General features: G+C 38.5%; 2 protein-coding genes across 3 annotated transcripts in view; both read right to left on the bottom strand.

Annotated features, from left to right (window-relative positions):
* The window catches only part of MAPK6 (mitogen-activated protein kinase 6), a 98069-nt gene extending 91903 nt beyond the window's left edge, over positions 1-6166 (bottom strand). Inside the window, exon 1 of the mRNA XM_068958901.1 lies at positions 5801-6166. The gene's annotated coding sequence lies outside the window, so the exon portion shown is untranslated. The remainder of the gene's footprint in view (positions 1-5800) is intronic.
* A 6007-nt stretch (positions 6167-12173) lies between these two features.
* On the bottom strand, positions 12174-23480 carry LEO1 (LEO1 homolog, Paf1/RNA polymerase II complex component). 2 transcript variants are annotated; one of them, XM_068958903.1, is made up of 12 exons: positions 23325-23480; positions 21426-22151; positions 21056-21163; positions 20208-20302; positions 19399-19544; positions 17889-17973; positions 17428-17522; positions 17006-17140; positions 16297-16432; positions 15801-15987; positions 15426-15523; positions 12174-12461 (listed from the first exon to the last, which is right to left on the bottom strand). In XM_068958903.1, the coding sequence occupies exons 1-12, from the start codon at positions 23380-23382 to the stop codon at positions 12357-12359; spliced, it is 1974 nt and encodes a 657-aa protein (XP_068815004.1). In that variant the 5' UTR covers positions 23383-23480; the 3' UTR covers positions 12174-12356. The 2 variants fall into 2 exon arrangements, with proteins under 2 accessions (XP_068815004.1, XP_068815005.1); XM_068958904.1 differs by having other exon boundaries at positions 21056-21160; positions 23325-23479.
* Positions 23481-24226: the final 746 nt, after the last annotated feature.

Here is a 24226-nt window from a genome sequence, read left to right as displayed (position 1 = left end):
CCACATAACACGCTACCCAAATCCAACACAGAAAGTAATTTATGTGACTTATTCCTCTTCTTCAAAAAGCTGGTTCCTGGGATTTGTGGGGGGGGGGGGGGGGGGGGGAAGAGGAGGGGGAGTTATCAGATATTTACTACAGATAAACATTCCCCAGTAGCATTACACATTTCTACAAAATCTTAAAACATTCCTTGCCTCCATCTCTCTCACTAAGTGGCAACTAGGAACCACTGTTATTTAGAAAGACTCAGCATGCTTTTCAGAAAGAGAAAGAAAAACTGCCAACAGGAGTTGCTGCTGCACAGATGATCATTTGATCAACACTGTGATTACTAAGCTTCTTTTTACTAATGGAAGAGCATAAAAATCCTTTTCTCCCCGTGTGTGGCACACAAGTCCCCAGACTTCCATCAGACTCCTCGGAAATACATCAGTGGGATCCCCTTGACAGCTATTGGCAGAAAAAAAAAAAAAAAAAATCACTGCCTAATTAGCTTTCCTGAAGATGTGCAGTTTTGGACAACAGAAATACCAGTCTGCACTAGCATCTTCAGCTCAAAATATGAATCTCATTCATTTGTGGTACTAATGATACACAGACTCCCAACCACCAGTTGCATAGAGGAGGCAATCTCATCTTACACCCCTGATCATGCTGAGATGCCAGCAGGGTTCACAATAAACCCCCAGATCAGCACAGTATTTTGGTATGGTGAATCAGTGCATTGGGCAGCCAGAGACCATGCCAGTATACATGACAAGGCAGGAGAGTTGCCAGCTACCGTTCAGCTGCAGGAGCAGTTCCTATCTGCACAAACTGGCACAACATCCACTTGGTATCTGGCAACAGCAGATTTAAAACCACGCAACACTGCTGTTAAATACAGGAACCATTTTAAAGCACAATAATGAAGTCACACATAACAGGTTTAATCAAAGCTGCGTATTTTCCTGCTGTGGAAACCAGTCACAATAACCAAAAAGCTGCCTAAAGACAAAAATTTTCTGCTACTCTCTCCTAACCTGCCGTGTTCCCTTCTGAAACCCTACAACTGATGAACGACATGGACTAGTTGCAACTGGCCTAAAGCAGCAATCTAAGCTTTTCACATCAAAACTCTGCCAATGCATTATCAAGGGTCACACCACAGCGTGCATATGCTTCATATCCCACTTCCAAATGACTTCATTCAACGTGCAGCCGTTGTTTCATCCTTACAAAATGGACTCCTTCAATGCAGACAGACAACAGACTAAAGATGTAAGGCCTCAAGACATATTTTTCCAGAAGCAGTGATAATCTAGAAGTCCAAGCAAGTGGAAGCCAGCAAGAGCTCTCTGTAACTGAGCAAGAGACACAATCCTAGATTTAGAGAAACTCTTAAGAAGCAGCTGCAAAAAGAAGGATGCAAACTATTGTCCTTGTCTACTAAGCGTAGCAAACGTACTGACTGGAACTGTAACAAAAGATGAGGTGAGATTCAGAAAGCTTTTGGAAAACTTAGACAGCTAAGCAGCACCATCACTACTGGAAGTTTATAGAGAAGCATTTGTCAGGAGGGCTTAGGTAAAGTTAATCCTGTCTCAGAGCATGGAGGTGGACTACATAACCTCTCAAAGGTTCACTTGCAAGCCTATTTTTCTACGAAACTAAAATCACTGGTGTCTCAAAATAAGCACCCAAGAACCAAAGCACCCACAATTCTGCCCTGCAGCATTTGGGCTCTAAATACTTGCTTTATACGCTTTATCAAAAACATCAATACTTTACACACTTCATCAAATATTTTTCTGCTTTCTAAATATATAAGTAAACTCTTCACAGGATTTGTAAACTATGCTTCCATCCATCTAACACTATGCCATCTGCCTGCTCCTCCCTTATCGTGTAACACGATGGCCCTCATCTCACAACATGACCCTCAAAGAGAGGCTTCACACACAAGCTAAACCCCCCACGGACCAATAGTCCACACAATCACAGGAACCTTGCACATAAATTGACCATCTTAGACGAGAACATAATTTTACCTTGTCTGTTAAGAGACCATAACTTATGCAATATCCAAATATTTTTTGTGTAGAAAAGTATAGTCCTACCTCATGAGAGTAAAAATCCATGACAAAAGTTCAGTCTTTGAGAGGGAATGATAAACAAGTGACTAGCAAGCGAGAGTATGTCTACATGGCAGGCCTGCACAGAGAGCTGCACACTAAGGAACGCTGGTGCATGGGCAGTGGGCTCCATATGGGCTAATCTACTTTGCACCTCTTCTCAACATATTACATACATACATATATATATATACACACACACACATATATATATACACATACATGCATACATACACACATACTTATATTCCTTTTTGTTGGATACATTTAATTTTCCACCTAAACTGCACTAATACATGTTACAAACATTTTCTCATGCAAGTTTAGGGTTTTCAGTTTAATTTACAGTCTTCTTTGTTACCAGTTATTAAATACATATATTTATAAGATTCAAAAAGAACCATCTGGAATCACGTCCTGAAAATATATCCTTCTGCCAAACAACTTTGTACTTCTGAGTAATTAGAATATATTCAGAAAGACAGAGTATGCTTGGTTTTTTTTCGTGAGCCCTCTCTCAAATAATGACCATGTTTTCCTAAGAGCGAGAAATAATGTTCCGTGTCTCTCAAACTCAGCTGCAATAAAATCCTCTGTACAAGGCCTAGGTATAACATATGCTACAGATGACTGGAACTGTGACTTGTGCCGCCTTTCCCCCATATACGCTTTCTGTACATTTTGCTTTCACTTGGTTCTGCCATAGCTCTGCTTCAAGGGAGGTAACTTCTGGGAGACAGGCAAGATTGGTGGAGGCAGTGTAGTCTTAAACAGCCATAGCTTAATCCAATAAAGTCCCTTTGCTAGACTAAACACCTGTAAAGAGTTCTGCCATTTCTCAGCTGCCAACAAAATTTTTGAGTATATGTTCATATATAGGCATGAACTAGTCTTCAAATTACCAAAGTCCATGCCACACAGTGGATGCGTAGACTAGATCCACATGCTGCCAAGACAAGACATTAAGGTATTTAGTTATCAGAGAAAATACCCAAAGTTAAAGCACATGCACACAAAATTCAGCTAGCCACTGCATAGAACCAAGTTTTTTCATTTTCAATTCCTAGTAATGCTTTTCAGGTTTTGGAAATGTCTACATAGACTGATTAAGAAATATCTAAAAGCCAGACCCTTTCAAGACCACATGCCATCAGGAAATCAATTTACCTAAAATCTCTAATAATGTTTGAAAATTATATATTTTTTTTAAATTTTACAATCACCGACTTAAAAAAAAAAAAGTGTGCTTGCTTCTCAGAGTGTGCAATCTCATATAAGCAGGAGTAGACCAAGACTCCTCCCCCTCTTTGAACCTGACCGTGAGAATTATTTCAGATTTTGACATTCCCAAAGTTCAGCCTCACAGCATAACTTCATTGCTGCAGTGCATCTGACTTGTACTATTCTCGAAGACCACCAGCTCAAATGTGACAACTTGTTTTCTTAACTATGTCGAAGAGTTTGAGCTCTCATTTCTAGGTCCCCGGCAATCTAGCTAATCTGCCAGCATACCCTGAATGATGTTACATAACAACAAAAATATATTTGCCCTAGGAAAGTCCAAAGAGATTTAATAAGACATTGTCAAAGGAAGGCAAAAAAAGAAGATTAGCTCAAAAGGAATTTATAAAACACACCTCAAAATAATTTGCTAAAATTTAAAAAAAAAAAAACTTAAAAAAAAAAAGTTTCCTTCCAACTTATCTGGGAATTGTTCTTTGGTATGTAGTCAACTACATTGCAGATGCCTACCACACTGATATGTAGTACTATATATAGAAATATGAACTGGCCCTAGTGTCTAGGTCAGCAGCTCTCAACCTCTTTTGATTTGCAGCCTCAGTTCTTAGCAGTAGTATCAGGTCTTCTGCATATCTGACATAAGCCTATTCACAACAGGCCAGCTTTTCAGAGACAAAGCTCGAGGAAATCAGATTTAAAAACACTGCTCTGTACAGTTATGTAAATTATACAGTGGTGTATTTCTAATGAACATATTGCAGCTGCAATGCATTATACAGTTATATAAGTCACATAAAGCGAATCCAGAATTATGTTTAACAAATTTGATTGGCACATGTATTAAGGATTTTTAACTGACCTAGAACAGCTTAGACTACCCTGCTTTACTCAATAAACTTCTCTGACTGAAGGGAAAGTTGTTCCAAAATTGTAAGAACTATATAATACAGGATCAAAGTTAGTAAATAACTAATAAAAACAGCCATCCTGAAATGCATTAAATTGCCAAATAATAAATGATTCAAGTCTTCAATCTGACAGGGCTGCATTCACAGATTTAATTCCCCCCCCCTCCCCAGCATCTAGTAATATTATGCTATGGAAGGATTAAATAAACACATACACAGTGCTGTCTGCTGTATGTCAGCAGCTACTCCAGATTCAGCGTTTGGGAAAGTATGAGAGCCAGTATAATCCTATTTAGTTCTGAGACACCAAACAGGATTTATAAAAGGGTAACATATCCACAGATTAGTGAAATGTTCTCAATTTAAGTGTGGTCACTATGTAATCATGTTACAAAAGCATTTTTATTTGTATATAGAAAAAGATACATAAATGTCTATAAAAATGTCTAAAAATGTATAAAGAAAGTTTGCGACCATGTCAAAATATATAAATATAATTAGCATTATATGAAGTACTAAATGTCACACTTAAAACTTGGGAAAGGTATTCAAAAACACCATTTATCCCCTTATCTACCACCCCTCCAAATTTTGATTCACTTATTGATACAGGAAGCTTGGTTCTCCCACAACCATATCTAATACCAACAAAGTGAATACGTCAACAGACCACACCATCCCTTTCTTAGCAAAGAAAACATGACATTAATATTCTCCAGTACCAAGTTTTTCTTAACAAGACCAACAGAAACAAAATACTTAGATATAATCACAACACCAATTGTTTAAGCGGACAAAATCCATGATGATATTACCTACAATCAATTCATACCGAGTGGATAATGATGCACTGACCTAAGTCTCTTAAAACTAGGCAAATAGCTTTTATGCTTAACCATACGTGCAATTGCTGCAATTAGCAGTTCTGAAGAACGCGAGCTCACTGTTGACAAGGTCCTTAACAAATGGCTTAGATATGAAACTTCCAGATCTTTGCTCTTAATTCTTTGCAGTCTGTCACTACTCTGAAAACAGAAATGTCATTCAGCTTACAACAGAAGAGCCTTCATCCTAAGTCTTTCCTATGGGAAAGGAGAAGAAAAAAGTTCACTTCTATCACTAGAAATTACTGCCCAATGGGCTGAGCAGATGTGAAGCTTCTAACCATGACATCACCTGAAGGACAAAAAGGAACCCTCCTGAAGGACCCTTCTACCACTCTCTATTCTAAAAGCAGAATACCACTGCCAGTGGATATTCTGGGATAATGTCACCTAAATGGTTACACGATACACATACCTGATTATCAGTCAGAGAAGCATCATAAATAACCAAAATGAACGCACAGATGCTACTTCTGTGATAAGAATAGGGGCAGTTAAAGTTGCAGAAAACTCTAGACCTCATTCAGCCAATATAAGGCAACTCCTGCTATCCTTGGAACACTCCCCTACCCCATAACTTTTTCATCCAGTTACAGTTAAGTAAATAAGGCATGGATATTTTAATACCCATGACACTTCTTTACTTACAGCAACATCCTATCCCACATTACTACAGAATAGGAGCAACGAAATAGTCAGCTGGCTGTCACGATAACATCTGTTCTCTGTGGTATATTCTCCTTTTCATGACTGTAAGAGAAGAAACTGCTCCTGTGCTTAGCTGAAACTAAGCTAAGTATTTCATACTGGAATACTTTAACTCAGGGGATAGCGATGTCTTAACAGTGCTGTACTCAGCTGGACTTCCGTTTCCTAAATTAAAGGTTAAATAAGCTTGTAGAACACAACTGGGAGCCAGGAATCACAGCCTCTTAAAACGGTGTATTCTCTGGACCCCATTCAAAATCTGCAGATGTGGCATCTGTATTGCAGGTTGCTGACTCGTTCCGTAAACGCTTAGAAAAGTTTCAGTACAGACCTCAAATTTATACCGACCGTGACTAGCATGCCTTGTAACTGCACATTTCATTGGATGCTGAAATAAAGACTGATTTGTCTCAATAACCCTAGAGAATAGGTAGTAAAAATTCCTGTATCTTCTACTGAATATATTTGCCTATCTTTTCCTTTCCAAGCAAGCTCTATGTTAACCTCATACTTAAGAAAACAAAAATCAGGTGACCTGCTTAGTCACACAGTGACAGGTCAAGGCTGAGTTAGTATTTTGACTGTAAAATACATTGCTTTATTCTTTTACAAACCTACAAAAAATATTCACTAGACACTATAACACGCTTTAGGCACTCCCCATTAGGCTAATATTTTTTTCCTTAAAAGTAGCTTTAATATACTAGACTGAATGCCCAAAGTTCACTGGGTTAAGGATCTCGTGTGTTTACTCTAGAGGCTGACCACTTTATCTTTACAATACTTCAGCTTGGGTTGGCCACTGTTCTTCCCCACAAGCCCAAGCACTTCTAAAGTGTCTGCCCTCCTGACAAACCATAGCCCTGTCAAGTCAGTTTGCTGACTTGAAGCTTGTTGCCCTCTAAATTGATTTCCATTCATTGCTACGTATTGACCATTAAAATATGCATCTTAGGTGTACTATACCATTTACACATACTTGGACTGTTACAAAATTTACATATTCTTAACACTCAGCTGTTTCTGTCCTTGTTATTTAAACCTCCTTTCATCATCAGACATGAAGAAGCCATAAATTATCACCAATACTTTTCAAAATGATAGTAGGCATCTTGCATTTTTTTCCCCAAAGGAAAAATACTCTAATTGCCTTCCCTAATCACCAAAAAAGCCTGTTACTGAAAGAGAACCCATACAGAAAATTCAATCCAAAAGATAAATTATTCATCTGACATGCATAGTGTAAGAGGAGGGTACTGAACAGGAGAAATCACTCAAGCTTTTTAGTATTAATATAAAAATAAGGTCTCCTCCAAGAAAAACGTGAGAGATGTATCCTCCCTTAAACAAAAATATCTTTCAAAGTCTGGAATAACAGTTTCCCTTAAGCCAACACGGATTAACTCGTTTGCAAGGAAGCAGAAAACCCTTAACACAATCAGGTATGCATTTTGAAATATGCCAGCCACAGCTGCCCAGGGTCAGTTTTAAATTACGTAACTTTGGTTTTGGCATTTGAGCTTTTTTCAGTCACTTTTGTGGAGAAAAACAAACCAACCAACCAACCAACCATGTTTTGGTCATGACACTTTGGCTTAATCCTTCCTTATCTTCTCTGTGATATACTCCTCCCTTCACAGATACAGCATAGTCCAAGTAGGAGTTTATTGTAAGTTGAAAAATAAGACTAGGAGATAGCAAGCTCAGGCATTTTAAATGAATTTACCCAATTCTATACCAGTAAATAAAATTCAAAGCTGCTGGCAGTAAATACAGGGAGTTCTGTTTCATATGGACAGACGGCTATAGTAGGATTGTAGAACTCAAAACGTACACCTTGCCCAAGCAAGCAAAAGGGATTACCCCAACATAAACGTTAAGTACAAGTGTATTAGCACCTGAATAGAAGGGTTTAGATTACTGCTGTTGCCAAAAAAAATGTTGTGTTAAAACCCTTTAGATATTGCAAATGGAAGTGTTTCTTCAGTATCCATGTAAATTTTTCCCAAATGCATTTAACAGGAAGTCAATAATGACTTTTATTGCAAGAACCTGTCATATGAAGAACGTTTACCATATTATCTTCACGTTGGCAGATGAAAAAGTAGAAAACTGCAAAATTACCAGGATAAGATTAGCATGTCTTTTCCAGTTATATTCTGAAGCACCTTGACAAGAACAAAAAGCATGAAATGATATAAAATGACATGTCATTTGATTCAAAGGATATAAAAAAAGCAGAGGGTATTTGTTAGCTAATACTTCCACTGTTTTCAGAAGAGTTTATTTAATTTACAGTACATATAGAATACAACACGTAGATGAGTCCATGACTATTAGCAACTGAATGTACGCTCTTGCTTCTCAGAAAATTTGAACCATAGCCCAGAGACATGAAGTTACTTTTGTTGGTAAGCTGGCTCTACAACCTCTCATTTCTTCAAGACTAAGCTTTAATAGAAGAAATCCACTTTCTAAAGCTAAGCTTCCACTTTAATAAGTGATGTTTTTCCAAACATTAGCCCATTAAACTAAGTTTCACAGGCTTTAAAATATAAATTACCCTTAATAGGGTAATTTTTTTAAGGAAAAAAAAAAAGCTGATGAAACTTTCAAAAGTTAAGAAGGAAGGAACGAAAAAGAGGGAATGAAAAGTTAGCTAGCTAGCTTGCTTTCTGGTAGAGAAACTTTTCAGCACAGATTTACTCATTTTATGTTATCCTCTCATCTAAGTTAGCTTATACAATCCCTTAGACTGCCCAAGAGTTTTGAAGCAGAGATGCAAGCTAGCAATCAATATACTCATTTGCAGCTTTTCTTTAAGTCTTTCATGTCCAGACAAGCATATAAAAAAAAACCCCACACACACATAGCTCAAATCAAAGGGCATCACTAGGCAACACTAGGCATTAGTCACATGGTTCTCCGCGAAGCTCTTCCAAGTGAAGCCACAGGCACAAGTGCCTCAGAGTTAGCCTACCTAAATTTCACAAGTGTAAGGTACAAGATCTCTTATCGCAAAAACTGAACGAACATTTACCAAAAGAAAAAAAACTCAGTCATTCTCATGTAACAATCTCTAATCATTCAACAACACTCAGAGAGCTTGATTAACAGTATGAAGCTGTTAAAAGAAAAGCACACTTCTAGAATGGGCTGAGAGCTAGGACACCTGTGCCTACCGGCTGAGAAATGAAAAAATATTTGTGACTTCATAAGAAAGCCACCATCTCACGTTCAACACATTCCTAAGGCCGAAGCCTCACATCAGGGCTGAGCTAAAACTTGCTGTCATATACAGGAGTCGTCCTGCTTTACTTTTTCCCTTTGCATCGCCTCAAGTCACAACTGACTTTTTCAGTGTCCCAGTCCTGGGAGATACACCAATAGAAAACTACTCACTTCCTTCTACAGCCAAGCCAACGCTTACTTTGGCCGGAGAAAGTATCCTTCCCCCATATCCTTTAAGTCATGATCACACCAACTTCTCGAGCTGGTTTTGATGTTCACATGGCCAATAAGCCAATTCAGTTGGCCCATCTGGCAGAAAACTCAAAAATTCAGCAGAAGTTTCCTGCCAGTTTAGCAAGCTGACTTTGACTTTTGACTCACTGAGCTGGGATACACATCAGCAAACCTGCTGTGAGGAAGGAGGAAGGACTGCATGGGCAGCTGCTCCTTCCAGGGGGTAGTTCCCTGATCCATCAGATGTGCAGGAACACGAAAACAATGCCGAGTTGCATAGCTATGACGGAGAAAAATGCGTAGTGGAAAATGCTATCCAGTACAAGAAAGGAAACTCCACTTTAACAGCTGGAAAGGATAGAGAATATCTTGAAACAACAACAAAACCAAATAGTCGAGAATAGTTTTCAGTGACTGCTTTAAGCAAGTTTATCCTATATCCTACCACTAGCCAGTAAATCTAGTACTCAGACAGCTTAAGATCAGCTCTTCAAAGGATTTTTTTTTTTTTTTTGGAAGTAGTCCAAATCATACCCTTTCTGGAAGAAGTATTCCGACCAGTCAGCACAGGAGTAAACACTCCTTTCCCTTCACCTTACCCATTCTGCTTTTAGTTTAATATTTTTAATTTAATGGCAGAAAACTGTCTTCAAGAGAAATAAAATTATACATTAAGTTCATAACTAACAAATACTGTGGATAAGACTAAGTTCCTTCAAGTGACTTTAATTACAATATATGATTATTAAATCAAGCTCAGAAAACACTGTTTCTAAAATTCCATGTTTAAATAAGAATCTAAAAGAGCAATTTATAAAAGAGGACAGTATTAAAAAATACTTCTTTTAATCTTTGTAATCCACAAAAATCTTCTTTTTTGGAAGCTGAAGCAGGCCATTCAGTAAGTAAAGGCTTAGTCAGCATCAAACCTACAAAAGTGATTAACACGTTTTCACTTTTAGCAGTGCAGGAAAAAGGAAAATGGCCACACACTTTAATTAAACTGACATAAAAGCAAACATTTCATCAGTGAAATGGCGGTGTGTCCTATATGCCAACTTTGTTGTTTAAGAGGTATCTGGGAGGCTTTTATGTGAAAGTACAACATGTCACATTCACATAACATAAGAAAGAGTCCCTTTCTCTACAGGTGGCTTCTTTCTGAGAAAGCAATGAGGGAAAAGCAGGTAACCTCCTGGAGGGAATCAGTCCCCCAGCAGAGGTCTAAACTAAGAGGATTACCGGGTCAAAATTCCAGCAGATTGAAAGAGGTGTTATCCGCACATTAAAGGGACAGAGGAACTCTTAGATAACACTTTAATTATAGAAAAAAAAAAAAAAAAAAAAGAGTAGTTTCTCAGGCACTCAAATTCCTGAGTAGAAATTCTTCACTTTGTTTTTCGCACTTGCAAGTGTCTATACTGCATTCAGCTCCTCAACAGAATATATTAGCGTATGCAGAGCTCTGTGCTACTGCAGCTAGAACACTTCCTATACCTTCCAGGCAGGAGAAAGGGAGGCAGAGTACTCTGGTAAACTACTAGCCTAATTAAAGATGACAGAAGCAAGATGTCCAGGCTAAAAGCTATATCTGGAAGACACCAGAGAATGTCAGCCAGCAATATGCTCACCTCGCCGCACTCAAACCCTCCTATCATTTTACAGAAAAGCAGGATTCAGCTGGGGAGGACGGAGATGGGTAATAGTCATTCTTACATAACTATTACCTACTTTATCTTATGCAATATAAATCCACATAATAAACTTATTATAGCACCAGTCAATGGTTTCATTTAAAGAGATATTAAGCTAGTTCTCTTTTATTTCTGTTATCTCTTCAAGTCACATCGAAACTCTGTAGGACTGTGTGAAAAGGCCGTTAAAAAAGCAACACAGAACATCTGAATGCTATCTCACCAACTAGGGAAACTCTACATAGGGACTATTTAATCTTAGAACAAAAGTGAGGAAAAGTTCAGCTATTTCTTAAACTTGCAGCCTTTCTCCACTTTACAACTGGCGTTGCACAATCAAATAAGGTGGTTAGAAAAAGAGTAAAAGCAGCAATGATTCTGCTCATAGTATTCTCTCCCACTAACTTCCTAGCTCAACAAACCAATTCATAAAACCAACCAGGAACAACAAGAATTAGCACCATAAGGACCATATGACATTATGAACTGCTGTTATTGTATTTAAGATGTATATTTGCATTGTGGTTCCCAGCACCTTTCAAAGGAAACTTCCATGTCTCCTTGCAGAAATGTTTCAACTTCTTTAAATAAGTGCTTTTGCTCTAACATTTACATCACTAGCGTATGCTCTTTACTATTTTTTTACTCTCAGGAAAGAGACAGATTTTTGTTCCAGATTTCAGCAAATGAAAAATCCATGTCTGAATGTGAATAGTTTACAACTCTAGGTTAAGAGATGAGTCCTGTTTTAAATATACCTGACTGCAGTAACTTCACAGGTTACTCAAACAGGTTAAGAAATTTTTTCAGTCATCAAAATATACTAGCATAGTATTGTACTGTCCACAGTCACCTGTAAATAAGGCATGTCTAGAAAAAAGCTAGTACTGTACTATACCACTCATATGTTCTTCCAACCCTTCCATACAAAATGATAAGGTAAGTCTCCATGCCCTCATCAAGCAAACTTATCGTTTAAACATTCTGTATGAAAATTATAATGATTTCTCCTAATAAATTTATTAACCTCAGTGATTAATCAGTTGGGTAACCAGTTACTACAGTTCTCAAAATTGAAATGCACTGTACCAGATTAAAAAAAAAAAAGACACTGTGATACCTGTTGCAACAGCTGATGCAATAAAGATAAAGTATTTTAAAAATAAAAGAAAGTCAGAAAACTTTATTCACACCAGAAACATAGACGTCAATGGAATATGCCTTTATCAAAATAACCCCATTACGGTTACTTACACTTTTGCTGTAAGAGAACTGTACAATATATATATAAATATATATATATATATAAAAAAATCAGCTTTTGTGCTTTCTCAGTATTAATCATCATCATCTTCCTCTTCATCGCTGATCACATATTTCTTATGCTTCTTACTTGCCTTGTCATCATCCTCAGCTTTTCTCTTTCCAGAAGGTTCACCTTCCTGAAGGCAAAAAAGAAGAAAAATAAAACCAACTTGTAATTCAAGCTAAAATAAAAACTCAGAACAGCAAAACACCCAAAAAGTATTTCTTGAAAGAAAAGCAAAATTACTTGTTCCAATTCTTTCCCTTTGTGGTACTCCAATGCAGGACTTCATGCCTATCAGTTCGTTAAGTACAGTCAACACTGCTACCAGTCACAGACCCCAGCATGAGAGGTTCCATAATACAGCTGTAACTCCATTTACCTCAATGGATATACAGCTATACCTGCTTCAAAATCAACTATGGCATAAAGTAATTGATATCATAACCTGGATTTATGGCTCATGCACTGTTATTCTCAACATTTATGAATTAAGTGGATAAATTTAAAATAAATCTCTAGAAATATAATGCCTGGGTTTTTAGATGCACTCCTAAAGGCCAAGCTCTTCAAACAGTGATGTTTTCAGCATTGATTACAAACTGTTACCAGCACAAAGATTTGTGCTGTGCTGTTGACTGACACCACACAAAAGCAAGTCTGTGCACAAGGGAGTGCAATGTTTCCTGTATATTATAATAGCACATATTACAAATGTCATACTTCCATTTGTACTAGCTGGAAATAAGTAGATAAGCTCTACTGCTTTTTAAATACTGCAGCACCCCTCCGTGGCCATGATGGGAATACCACCTTAAAATCAAATAATTTTTAAAATGGAGGCTATCATTGCCCAAGCAGCAGAGAAATCTGTTTGACTAATGTTTTCTCTTGAGAGACTAGAATTGCAAAGTCTTGATGTTGCTATATCATAAAAGTAACAACTCGCAGTGTCTTGTCAATAAAGAATTCAAATTTATACTAACAAATATTAACAGAGATCATAAAACTATACTTTTGTCTACATGCCTAACTCAAATTATGGCTCTCTCCAGTATAACATAATGTCAAATTTTCTGAAACACTAAACTTACTCAACAAATAATAAAAAGCCAAAAATTATGAATTTAAAAGAATAACTACTTTTAGCTTCTCCTCCATATTATAACGCCTTTTAGTGCAAATGCTCAGCTGAAGGTGTAAGAGGAATAGCATCACAACCACAAGAACAGGCATACAGAGTAAAACCACAGCAAACATCCCAATAGCTGGGAAAAAAAGACATGCTCAATGAGACGTTTATATGAAGCACAGTATAAAAATGCAAGTGAGAGTAATCTTATTGCCTCCTTCCTGTACAGAGGTATTAGTCATATTGAAAACTATGTCACATAAAGGTCATTTAAAGACAATTTTGGCGTTTCAGCAGCTGTGATTACAGAAGTCTGATTTGCATTCACTGAAAGGACACGTACTGAGCTACATTGCAAAGTCATTCTCTTAAAAAGAAAAGCATGTTTTATTACAGAAGCCCCTAAAAGTTAAGGGTAAGATGCTAGCTACTTCAGCAGCTATTAGGGTAGTGCACTAGAAAGGACTGCAGGAAATCAACTGGAAAGAAATCTAGGCCAACAGCTAAAGTAATTGAAATAGTTAAAATCATCTCTTAAGGGAAATGGTGATATAAAGTCAAAGTTGAATAAAGCCTTGAAAGATACTGCAAAAGCTTACACTGAGCTACTCAAACTTCCTTTTTTTAAGCTTCTCTATGTTATTTTCTATATAAACATAGAATTTAAAATATAATTCAAAATAAAGCAGGACAGGAAGATTAATCAAACTCAAGTGTAAAAACATTTCTTTTACATTCTACAAGGCAGTAATAAGAACACATTAAGTCAGGTAAGTTTGCACATATTTTGCTCTCGCACAGTGAGGGTGGCTAGCTATCAGCAGAGCTCAAGTGTGTCCAAACTGCCCCTGCTAAGCCACATTTGGCTTGGAAGAAAAGGAAGCTCAGCTCCAACTCAGGGCTGCACTCTGTTGATCAACAGCAGGACTACAGTACTACAAAACAGCTTGTGTCTAAAATAAAGTGAGCTATTGGGTACTGAAACCAAGTAGGCCAAAGACCTGGCCCAACCCAGCTCCCTCTTGCAGCAGAGCAGCGGCAAGCCAGGGAGCTAGTGTCAATCGCCACTTGTGACCTATTTCAAAAGTTCGCTCTCCTCTCTGCTCCCCAGGGTACACTGTAAATGTCCTGTGGCTCTTTACCACAGAAGCATTTTAGGATGAGGAGCAAGGGTCAAGAAGATATACAGAAGAACAGCTGATAGAGAACAGCGTCCATGCACTTCCTGGTTCCACTCCTGCCACGGGATGAGAACAGTTTTTAATCTCAGAAACGGTGTCAGTCAATTTTAAAAAGTGTTACATTGCAGTGCAATATCAGGAAGCGACATTACCTGAAAGGAACAAAACCTCAAGATGTGACATACACAAAGATTCATTTGCGTATACCTAGCAGTGATCAATTACAAACAAAAAAACCCTTAAAATTTTAGAAGAAACAGCACTACTACCGTAGCTAACATTCACCTTGATCATGACCTAATGTCTAGGATTATATTTGGGTGAGGGATAATGTTTGTTTAGCAATGCATTAACTGCACCCCAATTTTTAACTCTTCTCTTTAAAAAGAGCAGAAGTGCTATATGAAGAGGCCTCCTTTGTTTCCATAATAAACAGAAGAGGAACACATAGCTTAGCAGATAACACTGCACTAGGATTCTGATATTATGTTTTCTTACTCCTTGCATAATTCAATCATTTTAGTCATTTTACATAACTCTACATCAGTTTTTCCATCTATAAAACAGCAATAATGTTAGCAAACTCTTTCAGAGATCACTCAGAATAATACGAATTATGAGAAATTAGCACGATTAATTACTGTGGAAAACATGCCAAGTCAACTAATACATTCATCGTAGCATAAGTTAAACTATAAAAATCTCAGCTTTTTAAGAACTGGATGTAGGTAGGAAATGCTTACAACTGAAAACAAGTAGCCTTTTAAGAACAAAATCCTTTTCTTACCTCATCGCTAGTAAGTTTCTTTGCCTTGAGCAGTCTTTGTGTTTTATCTTCATCTGACCCCTCATCACTGTCAGAAGAATAGATTCTAGCACGTTCCTCTACAAAGAAAAATGAAAAGATAAATATTTATCTTTATCTGAAAATGGTGAAGAAAGCGCGTTATTAAAAAAAAAAAAAACAACTCTTACTTTTCATCCCACAAAAAGCAGGCAGATTCCAACCCCAGAGTAAACAAAAACTTACACCAGCTAAATTCATGTTTTCTCAAGTCTCAAATGGACAGGTAAAAATAAAGTCTTACCAAGACTCTCCTGTGAAATTAATTCATCTGATTTACACAGGCCCTATTTACCTGCTGATGAGGTTTATTATTACCTCTGATGCCACCTTTATATCTGTTTTTGATAGCTGCTAGACTGATTGCATCATCTCCCTCATCCTCTTCATCATAGCGATCAGGTTCTAAATAATTTGCACTCAGACCACGCTGATGCTGCTTCTCCCGCATTCTTCGCTGCTGAGACTCTCTACGAATGGAAGCTCTTAACCTCTCCTCTTCTTTCTGTCCCCCGCAAAAAATAAACAGTGTATAAAATCTGAGGGGAAAACAAAAAACAAAACCTCCAAGCACCTAGTATTCTACTGAAGCTTTTGAAATCACTTCACAGCAGTGTAAAAACTATCAAGCCAGAAAACAAGTCGTTTTACAACAAAAAAGATGGCACACTCAAACTACACTCATCACTAAACAACTCTTGGTTATATCTCAAAAATGTAGTGTTTTTCAGAAAGTCATTACATGTTCAGCTATATTATATGTGTGACTTTTTAGATTAAAGCAGCAAATACAAAAATTCCCATGCGATAATACCTTAATCATTTCTGTGCGCTGAGACTCTGGGTCGCGACCTGCCATTGGCAAAATTCGAATTTTCTGGGTCTTTGAACATCTATCTGCAAGGGACAGAGTCATCTTCCTGTGGGTGGCACTGTCTGTAGAGTGTGGCCTGTTATAGAATTATTAGAGGTTAAATACTTCTTAAAAGAATGTATCCATTTTCTAAGGACAGCTGTTGGGCAGGCACACTTAGGAATTCAAATATTCATCTGCACAAAAGCGAAGGCACTATTATATATTTAAAATTCATGTGCACTATAACAGATACTGGAGACATCAGTTCCTCTCCCAGCAAGCCCTTCACAAGCCTAAATAACATCTTCACGCTTCAGATCAATATCCCAAGCCATAACCATCATCTCAATGGCAATCAGAAAAAAGGTTCCTTTCAGAGAGCATTAATATTCTTTCTGATTCATATGAGGGCTTTCCACTTAAAAATGTGAATTAAAATACATACAATTTAAAAAACGTAATCTAGATATTGCAGTGCATAGCCTTTCAAACTGGGAGACCTAGCTTAGGAAAATCTTATCCAAATACTGACTGTGGAAAACAGCACACTTATTAAACGGTTTAGCTCTGAAGGTTTACAAAATGGTATCTCTTAACTATTATATGCTTGTTACAACAGTTCATTGCAAAAATAATATCACCATTTGATATGAAATCATACATTTACCTGAAGGTTAACTTTGTTTTGAAAACAGCCTGTCCTTGTAGACCTGTCCCTTGTCTGATAAACAGATGGTTGTGGTCTCCCTGTAGTGGTGCCTTGTACACATCAAAGACCTCATTGCCCAAGTGGAGTGACATGCTTAAAAGAGATTCACATATCGGTTACTTCATAAAGTGACTAAATTCTATTTTTTGCCTCACTTATAAACGGAGGAAGCCTTCCTGTTTCCTTTTTATATAGAGTCAATAATTATATTTCAATCCAAACGAACAGAGCATAACATTTTCAAAGCACTGAGACTTTGTAATAACTACTGCTGTGCAGAACCGACTTTAAACCTTGTTGAGCTTCCAACTTTGCATGCCAGGGTATTTCACTGAAAGACAACAACTGCACTCCTTCAACAGCAGAAAATCCAAACTAACCTTCCATCTGACCATTTGACTATCCGTGCATTACTTTCTCTGATCTCATTTCCTTCCTCATCTCGCCGCATTCGCCATCGTATGGTGTTTTCTACCTGAGAGAATAAAAAATTGTTTTAACTCATAGTAAGGAATACTGTCGTAAAATTGTAAAATATCCTCTATAAAAGTCAAGAATTACTGTTACAAGAGCTAAATAATATGCTACGTGATGCAAAGAAAGGAAGACAAAAGGGATGATTTTTACAGGGGAAATACTTAAAAAAAAAAAAAAAAAAAGCTTGATAGGTGTAAGAAAATGCTAGGCATTACTAAACTGACCAACTTTCTTCAGTATTGAACTGGCCCACACCCTCGTAAACTGAGTCATAACTCAAAACACCATTCTAAAATATCTGAAGTATACTTCAGAAAACATAGCTAGATGGCTATGAAAGAAAATAGGAAAATTAACATTATACCTTGAGTTTTAACCTAGTTCTACCCTCTTCATCAAGCATCTCCTCATCTTCAAATTCATCCTCATAATACTGGGGATCAAAAGGTCTGCAACAAATTATATAACACAGTCTTTATTCTTCTCAAAATTTATCCAGATTATTCTAGTGTTGTGCAACATAACAGGTGCTTGAAATGCTTAAATTATAAGCTGCACACAACATTAAGCACTGCAGCTGTGAGACAGCCAGTTCTGCAGTAATGGAATTTACTGCATTGATTCTACGCCACAGGAAACCTACCCAAGTGTCTTCACTAGCATAATTACAGCAACTTCTAACATTCGGACTCCATAAATGACTCTAGCTAAAGAAAGCAAGTCTGCCTCAGAAAATACTGTTTCTTTAGTATCAGGAAGATGAGGTCAGAGTTAGGTCTGGAACTAAACATATGTATTATATAAAGAAAGTCAAAAGAAAAATGACTATCTTGTAAGTTGGTGAACTAGGGTTGGATATTCTACCAGCACAATGTTTAATTCTCTATTTTTTATTTTAATCAAAAAACCAAACTAAGGGAAATAAGACATGATTTTTCCTCTCTTCAAAAAATTTGATGACTGAAGAAGAAAGAAAAAAAAAAAAGGCCCATTTACTAGCCTCCTTCCTAATAGTTTCCAGGCTGCTGCAAGGGAAAAGAAATGATAAACAGTCCCTTTTACTGTACAATTCCATTTTCAGTCCTATCTGACCGACCCCCTAAGATCCTCAGGGCTTCTCTCACTGATTACAGCCACTAACCAGATTGCTAATGATTCTCTCCTGAAACGGCCTATAGCATGGCAGCCCAAAGAATTACTTGAGTAGTATATGACAGAAACAATGCTGCACTGCCAGGGAACAAGAAATCTATTAAAAACTCCAATAAAGTTTTTTGATGAAACACTCTAAAGAGGTGGATTTAACAGCAATTCACCAGAAGTGTTTGAGATGGGCTTTAGGGCCACAGCTAATATCACAAAGGACTCTTAATCTATTAATCTATTAATTTTGTGTTTCTGTATGAAATCCAGCAAATTTCTTTAGCTTGGATTAGGTAGATCGTAAAGTGAATAACGACATCCTAAAATAGAATATCGTAGCACACACAGGTTAAAAATAGGCTTATTTTAAAATTCAAAATAATATTTTAATTACTCAGAAGTATGGAATGAATCAGTGCATTTGGCTTTCATATCTCTGAGAGCTGGAAGCTACATTTAGAATTCAACTGATAGTGTATGCTTTCATTTAAACCACGTTTTTGGGTTTCTTTTAAAGTTGAAAAGTTACTCAGTCAAGCTCAACTCCAAACTTGTAAGAAAATCGCTCATTTCTTGATTAAATAATAATCAAATGGCGATTACTACTGATTGACCACACAAAAAATGTGCATCTTAACCTACAGCCAACACATTTAGTTCTACTAAAACAAAAGCAATATAGTGAAACGCTAAAAAAAAAACTATTAAATACGTATTTAATGTGCAATTACCTGGGCTCCACGCTAAGGAAGTTGGGCAGCTTCACAAAATACAAATCATTACCCAAGTCTGTGTTTACTTTTGGTATTTCTACCTCTATCCTAGTCTCTGGAATAGGCTCCTCTTCCTGCTGTTCTTGATTCAGTCCATTCTCATCCTAATGATGAAAAAGTAAAATAAGAAGCATAAGTCAAAAATACCATTCTTACTGTTAAAATAAGCACTTGCATTTTGTCCGAAGACGTCATCCGTATGCACAGATGGAGACGAGGTAGCTTCTGATTAAAAAAACCTGTACAGTCTCAGTGAAAGTAATCAAACTCAGCATTTTCACACCCCACTTACAGTGATCTGAAACAGCAATGCAAACACAGACAGCCAAAGACAATGAAAAAACTGACACATACATATATTTTTCAGTCATATATTTTTCCAGTTATTCACTGGAATAACAGCTGGGGATAACTTTTCCTACATGAAAATATGTTTTTATCTATTATCGTCAAAACTGAAAATGGAAATGTTTGTCAAACAGCTAAGGTATGAAAGACAGCTATGAGTTCATACTTTACTTGATGACAATCGATGTATTTATTTCATACATGAAAAGTGGGCTGGGGGGAAGATGGATATATGAATCCATCTAACACTGCTATATCTAAAATTGTGATAATAATCTTAGCTAAGGTGAAATTATCAGTAGCTTCTCTCTTAGTGTTGCTAAGTCTTTTTTTCCACTAAGGTGTATCGAGCTAAATCAGTCTTCCAGATTTCAAAGTGGAACGGCAGGTCAGTTACTTCAAAAGTCAAGTCTACTCACAATGGGCTGTCCTGGAGTTGGTGGCTTGTCTTCTCCATCACTCCCTGAAGAAATGTCATCTGCACCTCCAAACAGATCCATAACATCTGTATGTTCTTGAGCAGAAAAATTGTTATTTTTAAATACGCATGTACACACACACACATGTACATATACGCACACACGTTTGCTTTTATTACCACTTAAAATCACCTACAAAGATTAAAAATTGAAAATGTTTATAAAGCAAAGATTATTCTCTTAACCTACAAAAAAAAATTTTCCCTTGTATTTTTAAGCTGAAGATTCAAGCTATGTTTGTCCTGGAAACACTCTCTTAAATGAGAGAATCTAGTTGACAAACAGCAACAGAAAAATCAAGATTAAAAGTTCATCTTTTATTCAATACACAAAACAAATATTTGTAAACAGCAACTTCATTATATGTTTTGGAAATTTTATTTCTGAGAAGAATCAACACCTATTTCACAAACAGTTAAATGTCACAGGAAATAGTGCACATTCTCTCAAGCTCCTCTAACTATATGCACCATTTCTTTACCTTCTTCAGAAACAAGGAGAGAACCAACATTTACACATGAAAGGTTCTACCTCTCACGCAGGAGACTGAAAGGCAGACAGAGCTAACTAGAACTAACCATCAAAAATGCAGTGCATACTTCCCTACGTGGAATTTTTGTTATACCACGTTGTTATTTCTGTGATATTACAGTTACACCATATAGCAAACACTATTAATTGTATCGGGTTCTGTGGCCGATGAATAAGGCAAGTTTAAGACAAGGATTACAAAACAAATGAACCAAAAACCCACAAAAGCCTCACATGAACACAACCCCACCACTTACCTTTCTGTCCTTCTGTGTCACTGTCCACTTCTGAATCTGATGCAATTGGTTTCTTTCGTTTCATTCGCAAAACTTCATCTTCACTATCACTGCCCCTTGCAGACTCTACTAGAGAGTATAATTATTCTCAGCAAAGTAAGAATTTTGCTCCACATATTTTAGAATTCCTTTGTATTAATAAAGTTGATTCAGATTATAAGGAATTTTTTAAAGCTACATAAAAAAAAACTTTACAAAGATGACCACAGTTCATGGTCGTCTAAGTGATCAATGCCTTTACGTATGAGTTTTTCAAGTCAATATAAACGAAACAATAGCAATCAAACTCGGCCTGTAAGAGGCAAATTATTACCACAGTACTAAGTCCTACCAGATTTATGCTCTTGTTCCTCCTCATCAGAGTGTTGGGCCCTTTCGTCATCATCAGAGTTCTGCATCTTCTCCTCGTCAGAATGCTGGGCCCTTTCGTCGTCGTCAGAGTTCTGCATTTTTTCCTCCTCCGAGACCTGAGGCCTCTCATCATCATCGGAGTTCTGCATCTTCTCCTCGTCAGAGTTCTGGAGTCTTTCCTCATCATCAGACACCTGTGGCCTTTCATCTTCATCAGAGTTCTGTACTTTCTCTTCATCATCAGAGTTCTGCTGCCTCTCCTCATCGTCAGAATTCTGCTGCCTCTCCTCATCGTCTGACTGATCGCTTTTGTCCTCTTTGCCCCATTTTTCATCTTCTGAAGGTGCTTTGTCAGAACCATCTCCCTCTGAATGATGGCTGCCTTCATCTGATCCATGCCCTCTGTCATCGTCATCATCATCATGAGCAGCTTCTGAAGCACTGTGCTGATCCACGTCAGACTGATCATTATCTTCATGCTCAGAATGTCCTGAAGCTTCAGAACGATTGTACGATCTTTCAGAGTGGTTGTCACTCCCCGTATGATGTGATGCTCCTTCATCCTCACTATCATCACCAAATAACTCTTTATTACTAGGTTTTACAGTTTCCCTGTCATCATCCTGGTCACTCTCACTTCCAGAAGCGTTACTACCAGAGCCAGCATTCTCCTGGTCGGAATCAGATTCGGATCCAGAATCAGAATCTGCAAAACAAACGTCACCCTTTCAAAAGTTAAAATGTCCCTGCAAGGAGAAAAATAAAGAGATGGGTATTGCTTTAAGAGAAATAAAAGACAGAGAACTATAAGAAACAACTGCAAAAGTTACCTAGAACAATAAAATGTTACCGATACAAATAAAGGCACACGCAATGAAAGAGATAACGAAAAAAGGATGGACAGCACATAATCACTTAAGATTGTAAGCTCTTAGAAAGAACATGCAGCATACAAAAGACAGTGAAGTTTGAAAAGGGAATAAAATAAGTATATATGGTGTTTATGAGATTGTACAAATTTAAAACTATCATCATTTCTGAATCAAAGTTAGCTGCTCTACCCCTTTTTTGTACCCTGACACACTTGCCACATTGGACCTGCTCTTAAGCGCTGGCGTTGTGGCATACAATTGTAATCAGGAAAAAAAGAACATCTGCTTTGAAAAATAATTAACGTGCATGAAAAGTAGCATTTTGAAAATAGTCAAACGACTTAAGTTCTGAAACAGTATCTACTGGGAGGCAATCCATCACTTTCCTTTAGATGACGATAACAGTTAAAACTTTTCTGGATAAAAAGGGGCAAACAGGAAAAGTGCTTTGTTTCCATCAACCCAAACCCAAGCAGCTCTAAGCGAACTTATGCTCAAACTTCCATTCATCAAGTTCGTTATGAGAATTAATCTTTTCATTTGTTCCTGATCAAGAGTTTTCCGAAGAGGTGGTGATGGGACAGAGTCTCTAGAAAGCGTTTTTTCTTTGGTCTGGGTCTTCTTTTTGGAACATGTAAACGGGCACTGATGAACTGTTAAAGAATTAAAACACTCTTACTACAGCAGAGCCTTTTGCAGGGGAAAACAGCTCTAACAACGCCTATGAGTTCGCTTTTCGGTTAGAAAACGAAGCGTGCAGAAGAGCTCCAGGGCAGCACCTCCTGCCGCGGAAACCCTGGAGGGAGCAGCGGGTGCGCTCAGCCGCATTCACGAGGCGGCAGCCGCCGCCGCCGCCGCCGCCCCCTCTCCTCCGGGCCCCGTCCCAGGCCCCGTCCCCGGCCGGGCCCCGCCGCCTGCCCGCGGGCAGCGCTGCGGCAGCGAGGGCGGGAAGGGAGGGCCCCGCCGCAGGGGAGAAGGGGAGCGCGCCCGGCAGCCCCTCCCCGCACCTTTCTGCTCTGCCTCCGAGTCGGCGTCGCTGCCGAAGAGATCCTCCATGTCGGCCATGGCGAGAGGACGGCGCCTCCCCCCCCGCCCCGCACAACGGCCGCGCTCCCCCGGCCGCCCCGCCGCCGGCGCCTGCCAGTGACGTAGGACGGGGCGCGCCGCGCCTGCCGTTTAGAGCGGAGGGGGGGGGGGAAAGAGGAGGAGGAGGAGGAGGACGAAGCAGCTCCTCTTAAAGGGGCCGCGTCCCTCAGAGGCGGCGCGCCCGGCGGCCGCTGCCCGGGCCAGCCGCCAGGCGCCGCAAGTGGGGAGGGGCCGCGTTTGCGCCGCGAGCTAAGATGGAGGCGGGCGCTGCGCGGACAGAGCCAAGGCGGAGGGCGAAGCGGCGGCCACGGGAGGCCTCGGCCCGGCGCGGCCCGGGCTGCCGCCCCCTCTCCCCCCCCGTGTCAGCTGTCTCTAAGGGAGCGGCTGTGCTGGAGAATACATTACTTGGAGAGGGACAGTGGCTGCTGAGGTAAGTAGCTTCCCAGAGATCTTCCCTTAAGCAAGCCTATTTAGAAGCATTTCAGCCAAGTAGCAAAGCTCTTGGGGGGAACGGGCAGAAAACAGCAAACCACTCATGAACTGTCTTACTACCTAAGGCTGTACAAAGCAGCCTAAAAATCTCACCCCTTTTCTTGTTTACTTGCATGTATGATTTGAATTGGCTTGACAATATGCTCTGTCTTTTTACGGACTCTTACGCATCCCTTTGCCACATGCTATATGAAAATCAAGTTCCTGGGCAGTAGCCCTTTACTTCCAGAAAAATCATTTGGTAATCCACTTTCCCACTGGGAGGAAAAAAAAAAAAGTTTTGACATATATGCATGAGTCAACTTTCTGCAAGTTTGTGTACTAATAAAAA

Source organism: Struthio camelus, chromosome 12 (assembly GCF_040807025.1).
Source record: "Struthio camelus isolate bStrCam1 chromosome 12, bStrCam1.hap1, whole genome shotgun sequence".
NCBI classification, from domain to species: Eukaryota; Metazoa; Chordata; class Aves; order Struthioniformes; family Struthionidae; genus Struthio; species Struthio camelus.
Note: the sequence above shows the minus strand (reverse complement) of the source record. Positions and strands in the feature narration are given on the sequence as shown.

Bases quoted from the DNA above. Each gene is read 5' to 3' on its own strand.
- LEO1 (XM_068958903.1), bottom strand. From the start codon at position 23,382: ATGGCCGACATGGAGGATCTCTTCGGCAGCGACGCCGACTCGGAGGCA. The intron at 22,152-23,324 runs GTGCGGGGAGGG...TTTGTTTTGCAG, and splicing joins CTCGGAGGCAGAGCAGAAAG to ATTCTGATTCTGGATCCGAA. The intron at 19,545-20,207 runs GTGAGTAGACTT...TTTCATCATTAG, and splicing joins CAACTCCAGGACAGCCCATT to GATGAGAATGGACTGAATCA.